At 39.1% G+C, this 15,554-nt stretch overlaps 1 protein-coding gene across 1 annotated transcript in view; it reads left to right on the top strand.

The window, feature by feature from the left end:
- The window catches only part of cntn3a.1 (contactin 3a, tandem duplicate 1), a 77,416-nt gene that overhangs the window by 56,488 nt on the left and 5,374 nt on the right, over window positions 1-15,554 (top strand). Inside the window, exons 11-18 of the mRNA XM_026153117.2 lie at window positions 52-202; window positions 4,676-4,803; window positions 7,106-7,281; window positions 11,074-11,191; window positions 12,591-12,749; window positions 12,934-13,083; window positions 13,945-14,015; window positions 14,520-14,754. Of these exons, the coding sequence (XP_026008902.1) occupies window positions 52-202; window positions 4,676-4,803; window positions 7,106-7,281; window positions 11,074-11,191; window positions 12,591-12,749; window positions 12,934-13,083; window positions 13,945-14,015; window positions 14,520-14,754 (1,188 nt within the window). The remainder of the gene's footprint in view (window positions 1-51; window positions 203-4,675; window positions 4,804-7,105; window positions 7,282-11,073; window positions 11,192-12,590; window positions 12,750-12,933; window positions 13,084-13,944; window positions 14,016-14,519; window positions 14,755-15,554) is intronic.

The following is a 15,554-nucleotide window of genomic DNA, read 5'->3' as shown; positions in this document are numbered from 1 at the left end:
CTCACAGTATTCACATGCCTTTCCACTTTTCTTTTCTTTTTTGTCCACCAGCAATTGCTCCAGACTTCTCCCAGAACTTGTTGAAGGCCCAAACTTTGGCCCGACAGGGTGGCGACGTTCTAATCGAATGCAAGCCCAGGATGTCTCCTCGAGGCATGATTTCATGGCGGAAGGGAAAGGAAGCCCTGAGAGAGAGCCACAGGTAACAGGTTTCTTTGTGTTGAGCTGTAAGTGTATTGAGTGGGGGTTCACTATTGTTTAGCTTTTCTGCTTTACTTGCAGAATGGTTTTTTATCGATGTATTCAATTTTTCCCTACTTGATATTCAAGTGACAAATAGCAAAGAGTAAAATCACAGTGTGACACAATGCAATTTGAATTGCATAGTGTGCTCTCTCCCTGCTTTCTGTGTTTCCTTCCTGAACTCTGTTGTAGTCTTCAGGCTGTGCTCAAAGCTGAGTTTCTGCACTGTTTACTTAAGGTAATTGGGCATTCCTAGACTGCGGCACTTGGATCGATGCACTGATCCATCAGCTCATTAGCTGCATGTAAGGCCTGGAGTGTCATTAGAGCACAAGTTAGACGATGAGCCAGACCACCAGCGAGACACGGAAGGAGTGAATCCCCAAAAGGACGGATCAATTGACGGCTGCTGGACATACATTCTTTTATGATAATGTTGGTGACACAAGGGAAACCAGCTATACAACTTGTTTTATTAAAAGTCAGGTTAAGTACAGATCAATGTGATGCCGCTGTGTGCTGGAGAGCATAAGGCAAAAGGAAAAACAAATGTTAATCAGACAAGAAGGAAAAACAAGTCTTCCCCTTGAGACATAATACTGGCTAAGGTAGAAGTAGGAAGTAAAGTTAGTGACTGATGGAGATTTCTACTGTTTGCTCACACAATGCAGCAAATGGATGCATGCAGACATTCACTTTTCCTCAATAATGTGTTTTTTGGGGCAAATATTTTAGGTGTACTGCTTTAATCTGCCATTGTATGATAGTAAATCACTCGCTCTCTGTTTGACAACATCTGTATTTTGAACAGCAGTGCACCAGCAGTAGGTAAAGCTCGCCTGCTGGCAAATCCAGTGATGTAGCAGGGGTTCACATTTCTCTCTTGACATGGGATTAATTGTTCACCTGGCCCAGCAGCTTTTCCACATCTAACCTCTGGGATACCCACTGGCACTGCAGTGGGGGGTGCCGGAGGTTTTGTCATGTCTCGGCTCTCTGCTGCAAGAGTGTAGGTTTGGAAATCATGGGGTTCGATTTCTTCACTTCAGAGAAATATTTTATTTGCAGCAGCAAATGGTTGCAAATGGCTGATAAATATTGGGACCAGCTTGCAGATTTATCACCCTCTTAAGTATTGAAGGAAATTGCATCCATACTGCATTATCAATTGTACCTATAAAGGCCAGATTTGCCCTGTGGGATTTAACGTTAGAGCCTTGCCCTGAAGTGGGAAAGATGCATGCAAGACGTTAGGTTCTGACATTATTGCAACATCTCTTGCAAGCCTATTCCCTTGTTCCTGGCTCATTAGCATTTACTTTGCTCCACATCGAAATGGGGGCTGTTACCAATGCTATTACAGCAGTGGCACAACACTAATCCATCCCACTGGCTCAACTAAAGTACCCATAATTCCTTCTAATCTTCCAGGGATAATGTTTTCAAGGATCTGGAGTAGGAGAAAACAAATCAACTAAGAACAATGCGGGATCTGATTAATGAAATCATGCAGGGGTGATACCTACTCCAGCTCGCGTTCCTAGTATTCACAGTATAACGAAATAATTTTATAACAGGGTTTCTGTGCACTTATGTGGAGAACTTTGAGGTCAACGATAAAGTGCTTACCTTAATTTAATATCAGCGCTGACCACTGCCAGCTATTGCAAAACGGATATAGGAAATAGCTCTCAGGAATATTACCTTTAGATTGAACCACGGTGCTTAAGATCGTTATGCTAAACGGTAGTATATGTATCACTTTATCATGTAATGGCAATCAATTTATAATCCTAGTACTCAAAGAGCTTTCCAGCTGTGTTTCCAGAATGTGCTTCACTTGTGAGTGACACAAGTAGTACCCAAGTATACTGCAAGTTCGTAGTAATACGCTGAGTTAATTATGCAGCGCTTTTTAAGTTGGCTAAAGTAATGTTTTTCATTTACAGCCTCTTGATTTTTGTTGCACCATGGAAAAACAGTGCAGGCTTTTAGATCACAGCCAGAAGCTCACTTTAACACCAGCAAGAAAGGTTGAAGTAAAGTGTCTGTTTACTATATCACACTGCTCAAGCTTTTATTTGCCCCACAAATTTCCCCAGTGCCTTAATTGCTCCAGGGCAACCTTTTAAAGGAAGGGGAACCAAGCAAAAGCATTTCAGGCTGATAATTCTCCTTACATCTTTATCCCACACCTTTACTTTGTAGCTTTGGTGAAGACGAGGCCTGACATTGTCTGCTGCACTGTTTAATGGCAAGTGTTATCCGTGTGACATCTCATATCCATAACTCTTTGTTATAGCCCATTACAAAGGAAAGCCCTCAGTTCAGTTTGGAGAGTACACCCCCAGCTTCGTGGGGAATGGGCACCGTTGAAGGGGCTAATGTATTTTAACTCCTTCAGCCTTTGATGCGACACAGGTCATTTTAAAACATTTTAACGGATCCACGTTGCCTTAAAGGGACCTTTTAAAAATCAGCGTTTAAGCTCCCGTTTCATACCAGTTATTTCTGAAAACCTGGCCTCTAACCGTTACTCCATAATGTGCAGTTCAGTTGATGATGTGGGAGCTTCTAGTGTGGGTTTGCAGGGCAAGACATTTATTGACAGGATAATTGATTTGTAAGGATACAAATATGGTCAGAAGATTGTTGAAAGGCAGTATCAAAAATTGTTGGGAGATAATTTAATCAAATTGTCATGACCTTTCCGACCGAAGAAATAAACCGAAGACAGATTTTCCACTGCGGTTCGGCTTTGTAAAAGAGATGACGCCGAAGGATTTTCTCCTTTGCATCCATCAAAAATGTCAATAACGCATTTTGCCTTCGAGCGCTGAGTGTTTGTTCGGCGTTGTAGTCTCTTCCTTTGACAAATTAGTTTTCAACGCAGAAATCCTGACACATGGCAATAATCATGTCTTCCGTTTTGTCAGTTAAACCATCTCATCCCAATCTAAGTGTAACATCTGTTTCACATTAGGAAATTTTAATTTGTGCTCATGAGGCTTAATGAGTTTGTAATAACTTTGACAACACCCGAACAAATTAGTTCAACCAGCAGTGGCTGTCTTGCACGACCGAGAAAGTTGAGTTTTTTTATTGTCTTTTTTTTTTTTTTTTACAGTTTGCTATTTTATTGAAGACTGCAGGGACTTTTTCTATATAGCTTCCCCTCTGGGATGATCAGGGCTGGTGGAGACAGTGTGGACATTTCAGCAAGTCACATTCAGAGTGACAACTGAGAGATAGCTTTTTGTAACAAGTAGTTTGTCATGCTTCTGTGCTTAATTTCCTTCTCTCTACAAAGTACAACAGATAATGAGCGACAATTATAAATAAATAATGTAAGTTTACGCCTTCATTATTTTCTGTGGAAATCAAGATAAGTGAAAAACAGCAGATATCCTCTTTCTCTAATCATGGCAAGCTAAGTGTCTTGAGTAAGCAAGGCATGTGATAAATTACATCTAGTAATTAAAGGAAAATCAGAGATGGCAGTGGAAATGTGTTTTTTAAAACCCAGCAGAAAGGTTAGATGCTAACTGTAGGTGCTTTGCGACATATCAAACCAATCTCGTGTGAGTGATATATGATAATGCCATGATGAAATATGGGTTTTGAAATGAATGGTTGTGTTGCCCTGCATGCTGAACACATGAATAAATCCTTTTAGCTTTTAATCTGAGCATTTGTTCTCCAGCTTGTGGCCAATTTTTTCTTTTTTTTCACCAAGGCAAAAGGGTGCATTTTTGGCATCACATTAAATAGAATTAATCAAACCCTTTTATTTCATTATTTTGTACCTCAATCACTTGCGCGGCCGTACTTTTCTAAAGTGTTTGGTTGCATAAGGCGTTAGTGGATCTCAACAAACAAGTTTCCCACTTACATGGTTTTTTTCTCCCTCTTTTATCCTCCGTCCTTGACTACATTCAAACACACCGTAATGTGGCAAGATGAATTTCGTTAAGCCTATTTTGTAACATGTTATTTGTGCCCACATTTTCAGTGCATATTCAAGGCCTTGCTGACACCGACATGCTTTTAAGACCTGTTTTCGAGTGTTTTTAGTGCTGCTGGAGTGAGCGGCAGCATTTTTGTGCTTTCCTTTTTTCCCCATTTCTCAGCTTTCCATGCTTGTTATATGCCAATAAGAGCAGAGAAAATATTTCTTGATTTCTTTGATTTCTGTTTACAGTTGGTTGGTTTATAGTCAAAAATTAAAAGCATCTACTACTACCAAAACAGCAAATAGCCACCCCACAATAACAGCGACAGGTCGTGCAGGCACTGTTAATGCTAGGTTCCTGCTTATGTAAAAGCACTGAAAGGCTAACAAATTAATCAGATAATGAACTTGATGTTTTTATGCATTTCAAATATACAGCATGTAAAAATGTGTAATTAACTTTTGTTTTACCCTTTACAGAGTTATGGTGTTGGATAATGGAAGCCTGCGGATCTCCAATGTTAGTAAATCGGATGCTGGAATGTACACATGTGTAGCCAGAAACCAGTTTGGAGTAGCGAGTAGTGCTGGCAGCCTTTTGGTAAAAGGTAAATAATTGTTCCCTATGCCTAAGCACACGAACAGTGTCTATGTCCCCCCCCCAACAAGTATTTCATTAATGAGTTTGTTAGCTTTGTTTGTTGAACCTGTTTGTATTTGTATTTTCTTCAGTTTTTTCCATCTAGCCTTTGCACTAAAGTAAAGCATTTACTTTATGGAAAAACCTCAAGCGAATAGACGTCTGCTTTAAAGCTGTGAGACACAGTGTTACTCTTTAGATGAGCACTGAGCATCACTGCAAAGCTGAGGACCAAACAGCAAGGCAGAATTCCTGGTGAACTGTATACAGTCCAATTAGCTGATTGACGGTGGCTGGAGGAATTGGAACATGAGGCCCATTGAATTCTTGCACCATTATGTTTAATTCATACTTTTTTTGCAGAGTGGCACGTAGCCATGTTTAGTTTGTTGAAGATTCCTTTCCCTTTATTTCGGGCACTTTTGCCGAGCAAGGAATTTTCTGGGTCTTTCTAAAAAGCAGAGTCAACAACACTGCTCTATTAAAATGCCTTTTGGTGATTCCTCTTCACAAGTACTTTAAATTGCAAATTGCTTTGCAAAGAAGCCCAATTTTGCTGTCTTTTTCCCCCCACAGCCTCTTTACACATAGCAATGAATGCAGTATATATATGTGTGTGTATGTGTGTGTGTGCATGTGTGTGCCTGTATGTGTTTTCTGTCTGTGAAAGAAATTTTATTCACAAAAAATGCAGATTTATGATATTAATCAGTAATTATTCTATAGTAATGCTTAATTAGTTAATTAATATATGTCCAGATAATTTGTTTTGTGTTTTGGTTTGGTCATTTTTAGGGTTTTTTTTTTGACAACCAATGAAAATACATGAAATGGCAATTTTATAGATCCTCTGCTATATTTAAAATCTCGGTGTATTCAGTTATGGAAAGCAGAACATGCTCCAGTTCCTTACATTTGTTATTTCTGAAACATTCAATTAGTACAAAGTTGGAATCATTTTTATTTTTATAAAAAAAGAGTCTCTCCTTCTCTGCTTTACAGAGGTTCATGCTGAGCTTCAGTTCATTGTTTGGCTGTCAGTCAATCCACTAATCACTCTGCATTACCTTCCGAGCACCAAGCAGCTGAAAAACACTGTTAGTTACCAGTTAAGGATCCAGTCCTGATGACTGAAAATGAATCCTGGACTTTATCATCTGCCCACAAATACAACTGCGCATTAATAAATCTTTGTGTGTAATTGCTGGATGGGTAAACAAGCAGCCTAATTAATTTGCCATATCAATATGAAAGGTGTTCCATCTGTGTGTGCTTTCTATCCTCCTGTCTCCTTAATTGCAGATAATTGGCTTTCACTTGGCTGCTCAGTGGTAAATCATTCCTAAGATTTTACCAGGAGCTGATGGCTGATGTTCCACTTCTGGGTTATTTTGACTCTATTGAGCCTCAGTCGTGCTGTTTAGGCTTCAGCACCTCATAATGTTGATATTCAGACGGATCTCTGTATTTCCTATGCTAATTCGAGCCGAGACGTTGAATTAATTTCTAAACTTATCAACCTTCCTCATGAGCATTTGAGAATATACTGATTTTCGATACGTTTACACACTCTCGATTACCATGTGCAGAGCACACCGATGGAAACGAGGCGGCCGGTTTATGATTTTCCTTCCATTTGTAACAGGAAATAAACGTGACACTTCGGAAATCGGAAGCAGAAAGTTTTGCTTCACCTATTTTGCATCGAGAGCCAAGCTTTCCCAAGAATCACCTGGAATATACTTTCATGACCATTCGGTTCTCCTAAGGGGGTGAAGATAAACAAACAGCCTTGTTTTGACAGAGAGAATATAGACCTTTACTCCTCCTGACATGCTGCACTGGCTTGCCTGTCCATTAGATGCTTATGACATGAATGCATAATTCACATTCAGCCTGGTTTATGGTCCTCTCTACACCGCACTGAACCACACTCTGAACTGCACCACAATCCCTGCCGCTGAATGAGACGGCAAGCTGAGACGACCAAAGATTATGTTGATGCGCATCATGAAATAGGATGGCTTTTTGTCTCACATAAACAGAGCTAAATTGCAGACTCAGAGCTGACCTGCCATAATGGTGTTTGAGTTTTCTTTGCACTTGTTTATTTTACTTCTTCTCTGTTGGTTATTGATATTTAAGACCATGGTCCTGTTTTTGACACAGGGATCTAAATTATTTGAAGTATAAATACATCAAATAGGAAGGAGGTATAGGGAAACTAGCAGGTATACATGGAATGGTAAACTGGTTCTCTGTGTTTACAGACGCAACTGTGATTACCAGTCCAGCAGGTCATCTGGATGTGACTGTAGGTGAGAGCATTGTCCTGCCCTGTCAGGTATCGCACGACCCAACTCTTGACCTCAAGTTCACCTGGTTTTTCAACGAGCAGCTCATTCACTTTGGAAGCCACGGAGCTTATTTTGAAAAAGTTGGTGGGGTAAGTACAACTCCGGGTCTGAAGGGAGGTCCAGGCTGTGGCTGGAGGGTAGAAAATGATGGAAGCACGAGCTATCGGCTAGAGGCTGAACACGAACATCCCCTTTAGATCACAATCATAATGTGAGCTTCAGAAGCCACGCACACATATACACACAATTATCTGATTTGAGTTGTTTAAATGATGTTTGACGTTCATTACAGAAGCACTACAAAACAGATGAAGCACAGATTTCCTGCCTAGATGTTTTAAACTCTTCTGAGATGTAAAACAAGTACTTTTATGTCATCCCCTTCTTTTTATGTTTTCTTTTGACAGCAGTGACTTTGTAAAACTAAAATCAAAAGCATACCATCAGAGGGGGAGTTTAAAGAAAGGCCACTTGGGAAGCATTTCACTCTCTATATAAGAACAACATTCTCTACATACTAATTTTTTTATTACAGATGAAAAGCTACAGATAATTGAACCTGGAAATATTTGGACATTGACACGGTTTGGGTCATTTTAGGTCTGTGGTGAAATAAAAAAGATTTAACTGAAGTGAGCACAGACTTTTAGCTTTTATTCAGAAATATCAGTGAAATGTTTAGGTTCAAAATTAATTCAGCTGTGCTTATCTTCTGTTGCATCTTATTGTAAGCATGCGTCACACTGCTTCCACTGTGTTTCACATAGTATCATGTGTGTTTTGGAGTCTTCTCCATACTTTGTTCATCTGTTCATAAGATTACCTTAGACTTGAGAGAGCATCTTTGTAATGTTATGGGTTTACAGCAAGCCTTTTCAATTCTAGTACTACCTTTTACCTGGTGAACGGAATAATGAAGGAGTCGTTAACATTTCCAGCTTCTGAGTTGTACAAATGTGTTTGCTTCCTTGAAAAAAAAGTTAGACGCATATTGAAGAATCTTTCCTCCAAATTCAATATGACTAATCTGAAATTTAAGACAAAAATCTTTACGTTTAGCCATATTCAGCTAGCTAAATTTAGTTGTGGTGGTGTCCAAGTCTACGTATATCCACCTGACTGTGTATAGAGTAATGTGGGAACAGGGAAGTAGTTTGCGATCCATTAAAAGTAACACATTTTTTAGCAACTGTATTCCAGCTTCAGCTTTCACATTTATGATGAATCATGCAGCCTTGATTGTTTTTTTGTGTCTTTTTAATTATTATAACAGAACAGGAGGACGCTATTTTGCTTGTTCTGCTTGTTAATAACACCTCCTACATTGACAAAAGCAGCAACCAAGAAACTCATAATGCATTGCTCAGCCATGTGCTACGTGTGATCATCATCTTTTAATAAGGAAAAGCAATTATAAGGCCCGGGCTTCTTGTTTTTCTATTTCGTTTTTTGCTTTTGTTTGTTTGTTTGTTTATTTGTTTTTGGCATGATCATAAACGACAAGAAACTTTGCGGTTCAATATAGCAAACAAATCAGACTCTTGCATACACCGAATATGCTGACATGTTGTGAATAGTCACGTTACTAACTTACCTCATGTGTTTTGCATAAATGTGACTTTGTGGATATGCTTTATTTATTTATTAATTTTTTTTGCAAAGCTGTCTGCCTTTTAATATTCATTGAGTCCTCCGTGAACTCGAAGAGAGTGAAGCCTCCACATAGAATAAAAGCGAGTCGTGACCTTATCCGTAAAATAAAAGCTTTACAACTGTAGATACTTTAAGATCCAAGTGCTGTTCCACTAAATGTTTGAATTTCAGTATTTGATTTCTACTTTCTGATGCCCTCGCTGACATTTTTTCAGCAAAGCTCAGAGTGAACTGAAAAATGTCAACTGCAAGTCGCTGAATGAGTTAACTGTAAAGTTTTATGTCACACTGTGAGTTTTGTTAACTTGCCAACATTTTACAGCTCAAAGAAAAGCTGTGCTACTTGCGTCTTATAAAGGCAATCGCTTTAAATGAATGGATGTTACTGATAAATTGTGTCACTCATGGAAAAAAGAAAAAGAAATGTTAGCTAAAATGAAAAAAAAAACATCAGACATCACCCTGTTGTGGGGTTTGACACGGTTTTTATTAATATCTGTAGATTTCAACCTGCAGAACCTCTGAAACAGCTTTTATAAAATCAGTTCATGATTTCCAGATTCCCTTGTAAACCTCTCTGACTTTTAAGGTGCATATTATTCTTTCTATTGACACAAAGTTACGGCCAGACTGAATTTTTCTGATTTTGAATCAAACACAAATTGAAGTGCAGATATTCAGTTTTAATTCAAGGGGTTTATTAAAAGGTAAACATTTAATATGCAGTTTAGCATTTCTGACGATCAAAAGTAACTGGACCATTGATTGTTCCTTTGATTGATGACAAGCAGATAAAAGGTCTGCTGGCTCAAAATATTGTATTTGCACTTGGTCCTTCCAATATGAGGTCCAATTAGAAGCCAGTGCAAGTGAAGGAGGACTCAATGGGCTGAAACAAACAAACAAAAGTAAAATAAATAAATAACCTAAATAAATTTAAAAGGAGTAAAAACTTTAAATGTGGCACATTCATGAAAATAATAAATGCACTGGGAAGAAAACATCTAAAATCTCTGCAAATAGATAATGACCCATATTTCCCAATGACTAAGCTGGTCACCTCAACACAATAGATCACGCAGAAAACAAAACTGAAGGCAGAGAGAACCACGAACATTGGCTGTGGTAACAGTATTTTATGTATGTCACGCTGTGAAACAGCTTGCGAGTCAATTGTCCAGTCTCTGAAGGTCAGGGACAATTTATGAAAATGGTAGTAATTCAAAAACAAACAGTCAATACAATAGTTTCATTAAATGTCTTAGATTAAACTACACAGGCCTTAAGGACACTTTGAAGGTTTGATTTAAGAACCACTGTGGGGGTATATAGAGGTTAAAAAAAAGCAGAGTTATTGTCCAAATACTTATGGACCTAAATGGAAATGAATGCTCCTAGCTGCAGCTTTCACAGCCATTTCAGGCACAAAATAAGACCTCCTCCTGGTGTAGCTCTGAATATCTGAGCCTGTGCTTCCATTTCTGTTGCTGGAACAAATACTTTTTAAAAAAAATAATTATTAAATCAAATAGAAGTGAAAACCTGCTGAGACATGATTAGTAATCAAACCTTGGACTACAAGCAAAACCAGAAATCTTGCTTTGTATTTATCTTTTGTATCCATGACTACACTTTTTATGAGTTTTTCTAGCAGTCTCACTTGATATTGCAAGCAAGGTTATCTCACAATAACATTTTGCATACTGAGAGATCTGTGGCCTAATATATTCTTGCCTATGTTATTTTAATAATGGGTATCAAAGAGTGGATGACTTGGAGCAACTGAATTTTTATCTCTTTAAAATGTCCCTGATTATACATCAAAGTAGTTACCAAGTATCATCCTGTTTCACAGTTCCCTACTTTCACAGATAAGACATCAACTTAACATTAGCTCCAACTTTAAAGTTCAAAGCTAATAATGCATTTGGCATTGAATGGTTGTCTGCAGAGTAAATGGAATCAGAGAGAATAAAAGGGACGAAGCTGAAAGAAGCTTTTTAATACCTCACAAAGACCTGTGCTCATAAATGATGAAATGATGAAAAGCAGCACTCAGTCATTTGGTGTGTCCCTGGATTCATGTTGTACCTTTTTCCTTCATAATGCAAGGAACTGCCAAAATAAATCACGACAAGCTCTTTTCCTTGATTTTGCAACTTTATAACACAAGATTCTGTGTTATTCCCTTTTTTGTTTTGTTTCTCCCCTGACATCTGGACCAGCAGCGATCGGATGGTGACATTATGATCCGGAATATTCAACTGAGGCATGCTGGGAAGTATACCTGTGCTGTTCAGACCAAGGTGGACAGTATTTCTATTGCCACTGATGTGGTTGTGAGAGGTAAGGGAAAAAAGCAGAAGATCAAACCCAGATATGTTTATTTAATAACTTTTTTCTTTCAGAATTTCCAAACCTGAACCAGGGCATGCAATGCCCTTATCATTGTTATTGTCTAACATTTAAACAATGTGCGTATGGACTTATGTAGTAGTATTGTGTTAGATCCAAAGTACAAAGTCGTTGTATTTTCTTGTATTCTTGCATACTTCCCAGTAATGATTTTGTCTGAACTATTGAGAAAAGTGAACCTCTTTTGGTCGTGTTTGCAGCGAGAGTCTGGGGCTGCTCAGGCCAAAGCTAAAGCGTCACATTTAGATAAATGGAGCTCGTTCATCAGTTCTCCCTCTTACCGCTGCTGAGACAGACCAGCTCTGATTACGATCGCAGCTTTGGGATAACACAGCTGGCTCTGTGACTGTGGCAGCAGCCGTGGATGTGCTTTGGTTATTATTTTGGCTGTGACACATTATGGTTTTTTTTAATGGGGCCAACAGTGACAGTTTAGTAGTTAATTGTAGCAGCTGTATATAGTGCCACCATAGACTGAACCACAGCAGCAGCCGAGGTCTGAAGAAAAACCGCATGCATCCACGGCTTCACCTGTCACAGCCAGGCGGAGCAGCTGCAGCTGTGCTCTTAACTGGGGCTATACTGTGGAAGATCGGCCTCTTAAAATGAGAAATGAGCACTACATGCGTCGCGTAAAGAGTCACATTATCTCCTTATTCCTTAGTATTTGCAGATGGTTTTCTTGTAGCTGGCAGTAAATTCTAAGTGGACTGGAAGAGCTCACCAAATGTTCCTGTGGAGCAGAAGGAAATATAAAATGTTCACTGACCTCCATTTCGGAGACACCAGAGAAAAGGAGAAGATAATAGCAATAGTTCACTTGAGTAGCAAACAGCTACACTCACATTAAAGTGAACACATGTATTACAGCTGATTCATGAGTCGACTCATTAGAGATTGAAACAAACTTTCCTTTTTATCGTCTATGTTAACGTACCAAAAATGAAATAAAAGATTGCAAATAATTACTTCTTGTGTGTATAATAAAGCATTTTTTCCTTTTTTTCTCCCTTTTTCTATCCTATTTATTAAATTGTGCATGCTCTAATTTATCTCTGCAATCCCTGGCAGAGATTCTGGTGGCAGCGCAGCCACAAAAACATCTTGTTAAATGTAGAAAGTCTACATTTTCCAGAAAAAAAAATCAATGTTCTGTTTTTATATTTTTGATACGCATTCATTATTGTGAGTGTTGATTTTGGACTCGGTGTAATTCAGTATTGCACTCGAGCTCCACAAACACTGTCTACTCAGTCTCTCATATCACCTATAATCTTGAGCTGCTATGTATCAATATATTTGAGTAACCTGTGACTTACTGTCTTTTTAGGTCCTCCAGGCCCCCCTGTGGACTGTCAGGTGACTAAGATGACAGAGACCACTGCCTCTCTGTCCTGGGGTCCTGGCACGGACAACCACAGCCCTATCCTAAGCTATACCATCCAGGCCAGAACGCCCTTCTCTCTCGGGTGGCAGGCTGTTACCACAGGTTTGCTTATTTAAATGTGTTTGTGTGGCTAGAAAGTTTAGTGAAAGGTTAAAAAATGAGCGATGGGGTAACTGGTAGCTGTCCTTTCCAAACTCCACACATAAAATGCAGATAACTAAAACTTCACCCTCTTGGCTAATTATCAGTGAAATCAATGAAAGGTTACTTCTGTGATGTTTTTCAGTTCCTGAGCTGCTGGGGGGGAAGCAGCTGTCAGCCACTGTCACTGACTTGAGCTCCTGGGTGGACTACGAGTTCAGAGTCTTGGCGATCAACAGCATCGGAACAGGAGAGCCCAGCAAACCCTCCAAAAAGGCCCGCACCAAAGACACGCGTATGTATCAGAAGCTCCTTGCATTTTTTCTGATGCCAACATTGGGAAAAGTGGTTTCAGGATCATTCTCATCATGTACTGAATACTTAAAAAAAACCTTATTGTCCTATTTTATTTCAGTAAACTTTCTGCTTCTGCAAGATAAGCATGACAGAACTAATAAAATTACTGATGCCTGGAAGCTTTAGTACAACAGTATTGAAAAGGAAAAAGAACTCCACTTTAGCACACTAAACAGCAGGGCTGGACTGACACATCAACACACTTTTTGCCAAAGTTTAAACAATAAAGTAGTTCAACAAAAGTTGAACTTTTTGGAAGGTTTGAGTTCCGTTACATCTGGATAAAACTATAACAGAATTGCATTAAAAGAACATCATACCCGCAGTCAAACAAGGTGGTGGTAGTGTGATGGTCTGGGGCTGCTTTGCTGCTTTACCTGGACAACTTGCCGTAATTGATGGAAACATGAATTCTGCTCTCTAATAGAAAATCCTGAAGGAGAATGTCCAGACATCAGTTCATACCTTGAAGTTAAAGCTCACTTAGGTTACGTAGCAGGACAATGATCACAAACAAACTGACAAGTTCACCTCTGAATAGCTCAAAAAAAGAAGGCTTTGGAATGACGTGGTCAAAGTCTGCACTCAAATCAGATTGAGTTTCTTTGGCATGATCTCAAACAGGTGCAATGTCAAACTTGTGAAGTACTCTTATAAGTCTGTATTTAAGGAATTTGCAACTTTTTTGAACACGTTCGATATCAAAACCTGTTTCCATGCTATGTTATTTCATGGTGAGAAACAGAATACTGGGTGTATGTGTTGGACATGACTATCTAACCCTGTTCGAATCTGTTAGTTCCCAGGTTAACTCCAGCAAGGGTGAGTGGTGGTGGTGGAGGACGTTCAGAGCTGGTCATCACTTGGGAGGTAAGCATGTATTTAAATGCATTTAGGAAAATGTTATTTAGAGTTTGTTGCTGTTGTCGTTGTTAACATCTGAATGTAAAGTAAAGGTCAAAGTAAGAGTGAGGTTGCAGAGGGCAGTCAGACATCAGCTAAAACAAAAGAATTAAAAACAACAATGTTTTCATTTTTGTTATTTCCCTAATTTACATGCGCTGGTTTTATCTCAGCTCATTGTAAGTCTCTACTGCTGTTTTGCTCCCCTCCATTGCCCTTCGCTTGACTTTTTGCTCAAAAACTTTCTAGCTTGTAAACAGAATAGAAAAGAGGGTGAGGTGTGGCCTGTGGTGTGACATCTGTGGTCTTGAATTTTGCTTATTGTACCTTTAACCAGACAGGATGATCATTTCGTGCAAAGTCTTGCATGTACAGTAATGCCCTCAGCTTCTTTTAGGTTTTAATATCTTCGGGATCATTCATGCATTTCTCTCTTGAGTCATTGCTCTGAGTCATCTTGTACCTTCTTAGCCTGTTCCCGAGGAGATGCAGAGCGGCCCGGGCTTTGGATATGTGGTGGCTTTCCGCCCACTCGGGGCGCAGGGCTGGATGCAGGCTGCTGTCACGTCCCCAGATGCTTCTAGATATGTCTTCAAGAATGAGAGCATCCCTCCCTTCTCCCCTTATCAAGTCAAAGTCGGGGTTTACAACAACAAGGGAGAAGGCCCTTTCAGTCCTGTGACCACTATCTACTCAGCAGAGGAAGGTGTGCACTCCTAAAGCACAAACACTGTGTCAGTGATCAGAAGCACAAATACTACATTTTCTGACAGACTTTAGTCTTTTTGTCACATTTTAATATAATATAATTTGAATATAATTCCAAGGATGTTATTGCTTAAAATAAACACTGTACTTCATAACACTGGTTTCTGGTCCTAAACATAGACTGTATATAAAAGATGGAATGATCTTCCTAGTCTAAAACACTGTTGAAGCAAGTTTCCTGTTTTCATAAAGAAGTTTAAAGTAAAATAACCTCAGTTAACACTTTCCTAATAAATCTATGGCCTCATTCATTAAATTCAAGCCTTTATGAATACAGGTTCATGCTAATGTAGTAAATCATGGCTCCATTGGAGGAGAAATACAATAAGGCAAGGAACGATTTAGGGCATGACTACTTGACTGTCCGATATGTATCTGGAAGCTCTGCTCTTTATCTGTAATATCTGTTTTAAAAAAAACAGGGCTGATCAAATCACACTCTCACAGTCCCTGATCCTGAGTCCTGAGACGGCTGGTAATTTACCTTCATGCATCTTTAGCCTAATTGCACATTTTGTCATGAATATTTAATGTAACAGGACACTACACCAACTATTGAGATTTGAGCATCATTACTGGTCTTTAACATCATTTCGGCTGATAGACCATTACCTCCAACAGCCATCCCTAGTCTTAGTTGGTGTGTAACTTTGGCACCTACACCCATACACATACACAAACACCAGAATAAGGTCATTTTATCTATAAAAGGCGGCCAGAAATAACTGAAATGTAATT

The sequence above is a fragment of the Astatotilapia calliptera genome, chromosome 20 (assembly GCF_964374335.1).
Source record: "Astatotilapia calliptera chromosome 20, fAstCal68.1, whole genome shotgun sequence".
NCBI lineage: Eukaryota > Metazoa > Chordata > Actinopteri > Cichliformes > Cichlidae > Astatotilapia > Astatotilapia calliptera.
Note: the sequence above shows the minus strand (reverse complement) of the source record. Positions and strands in the feature narration are given on the sequence as shown.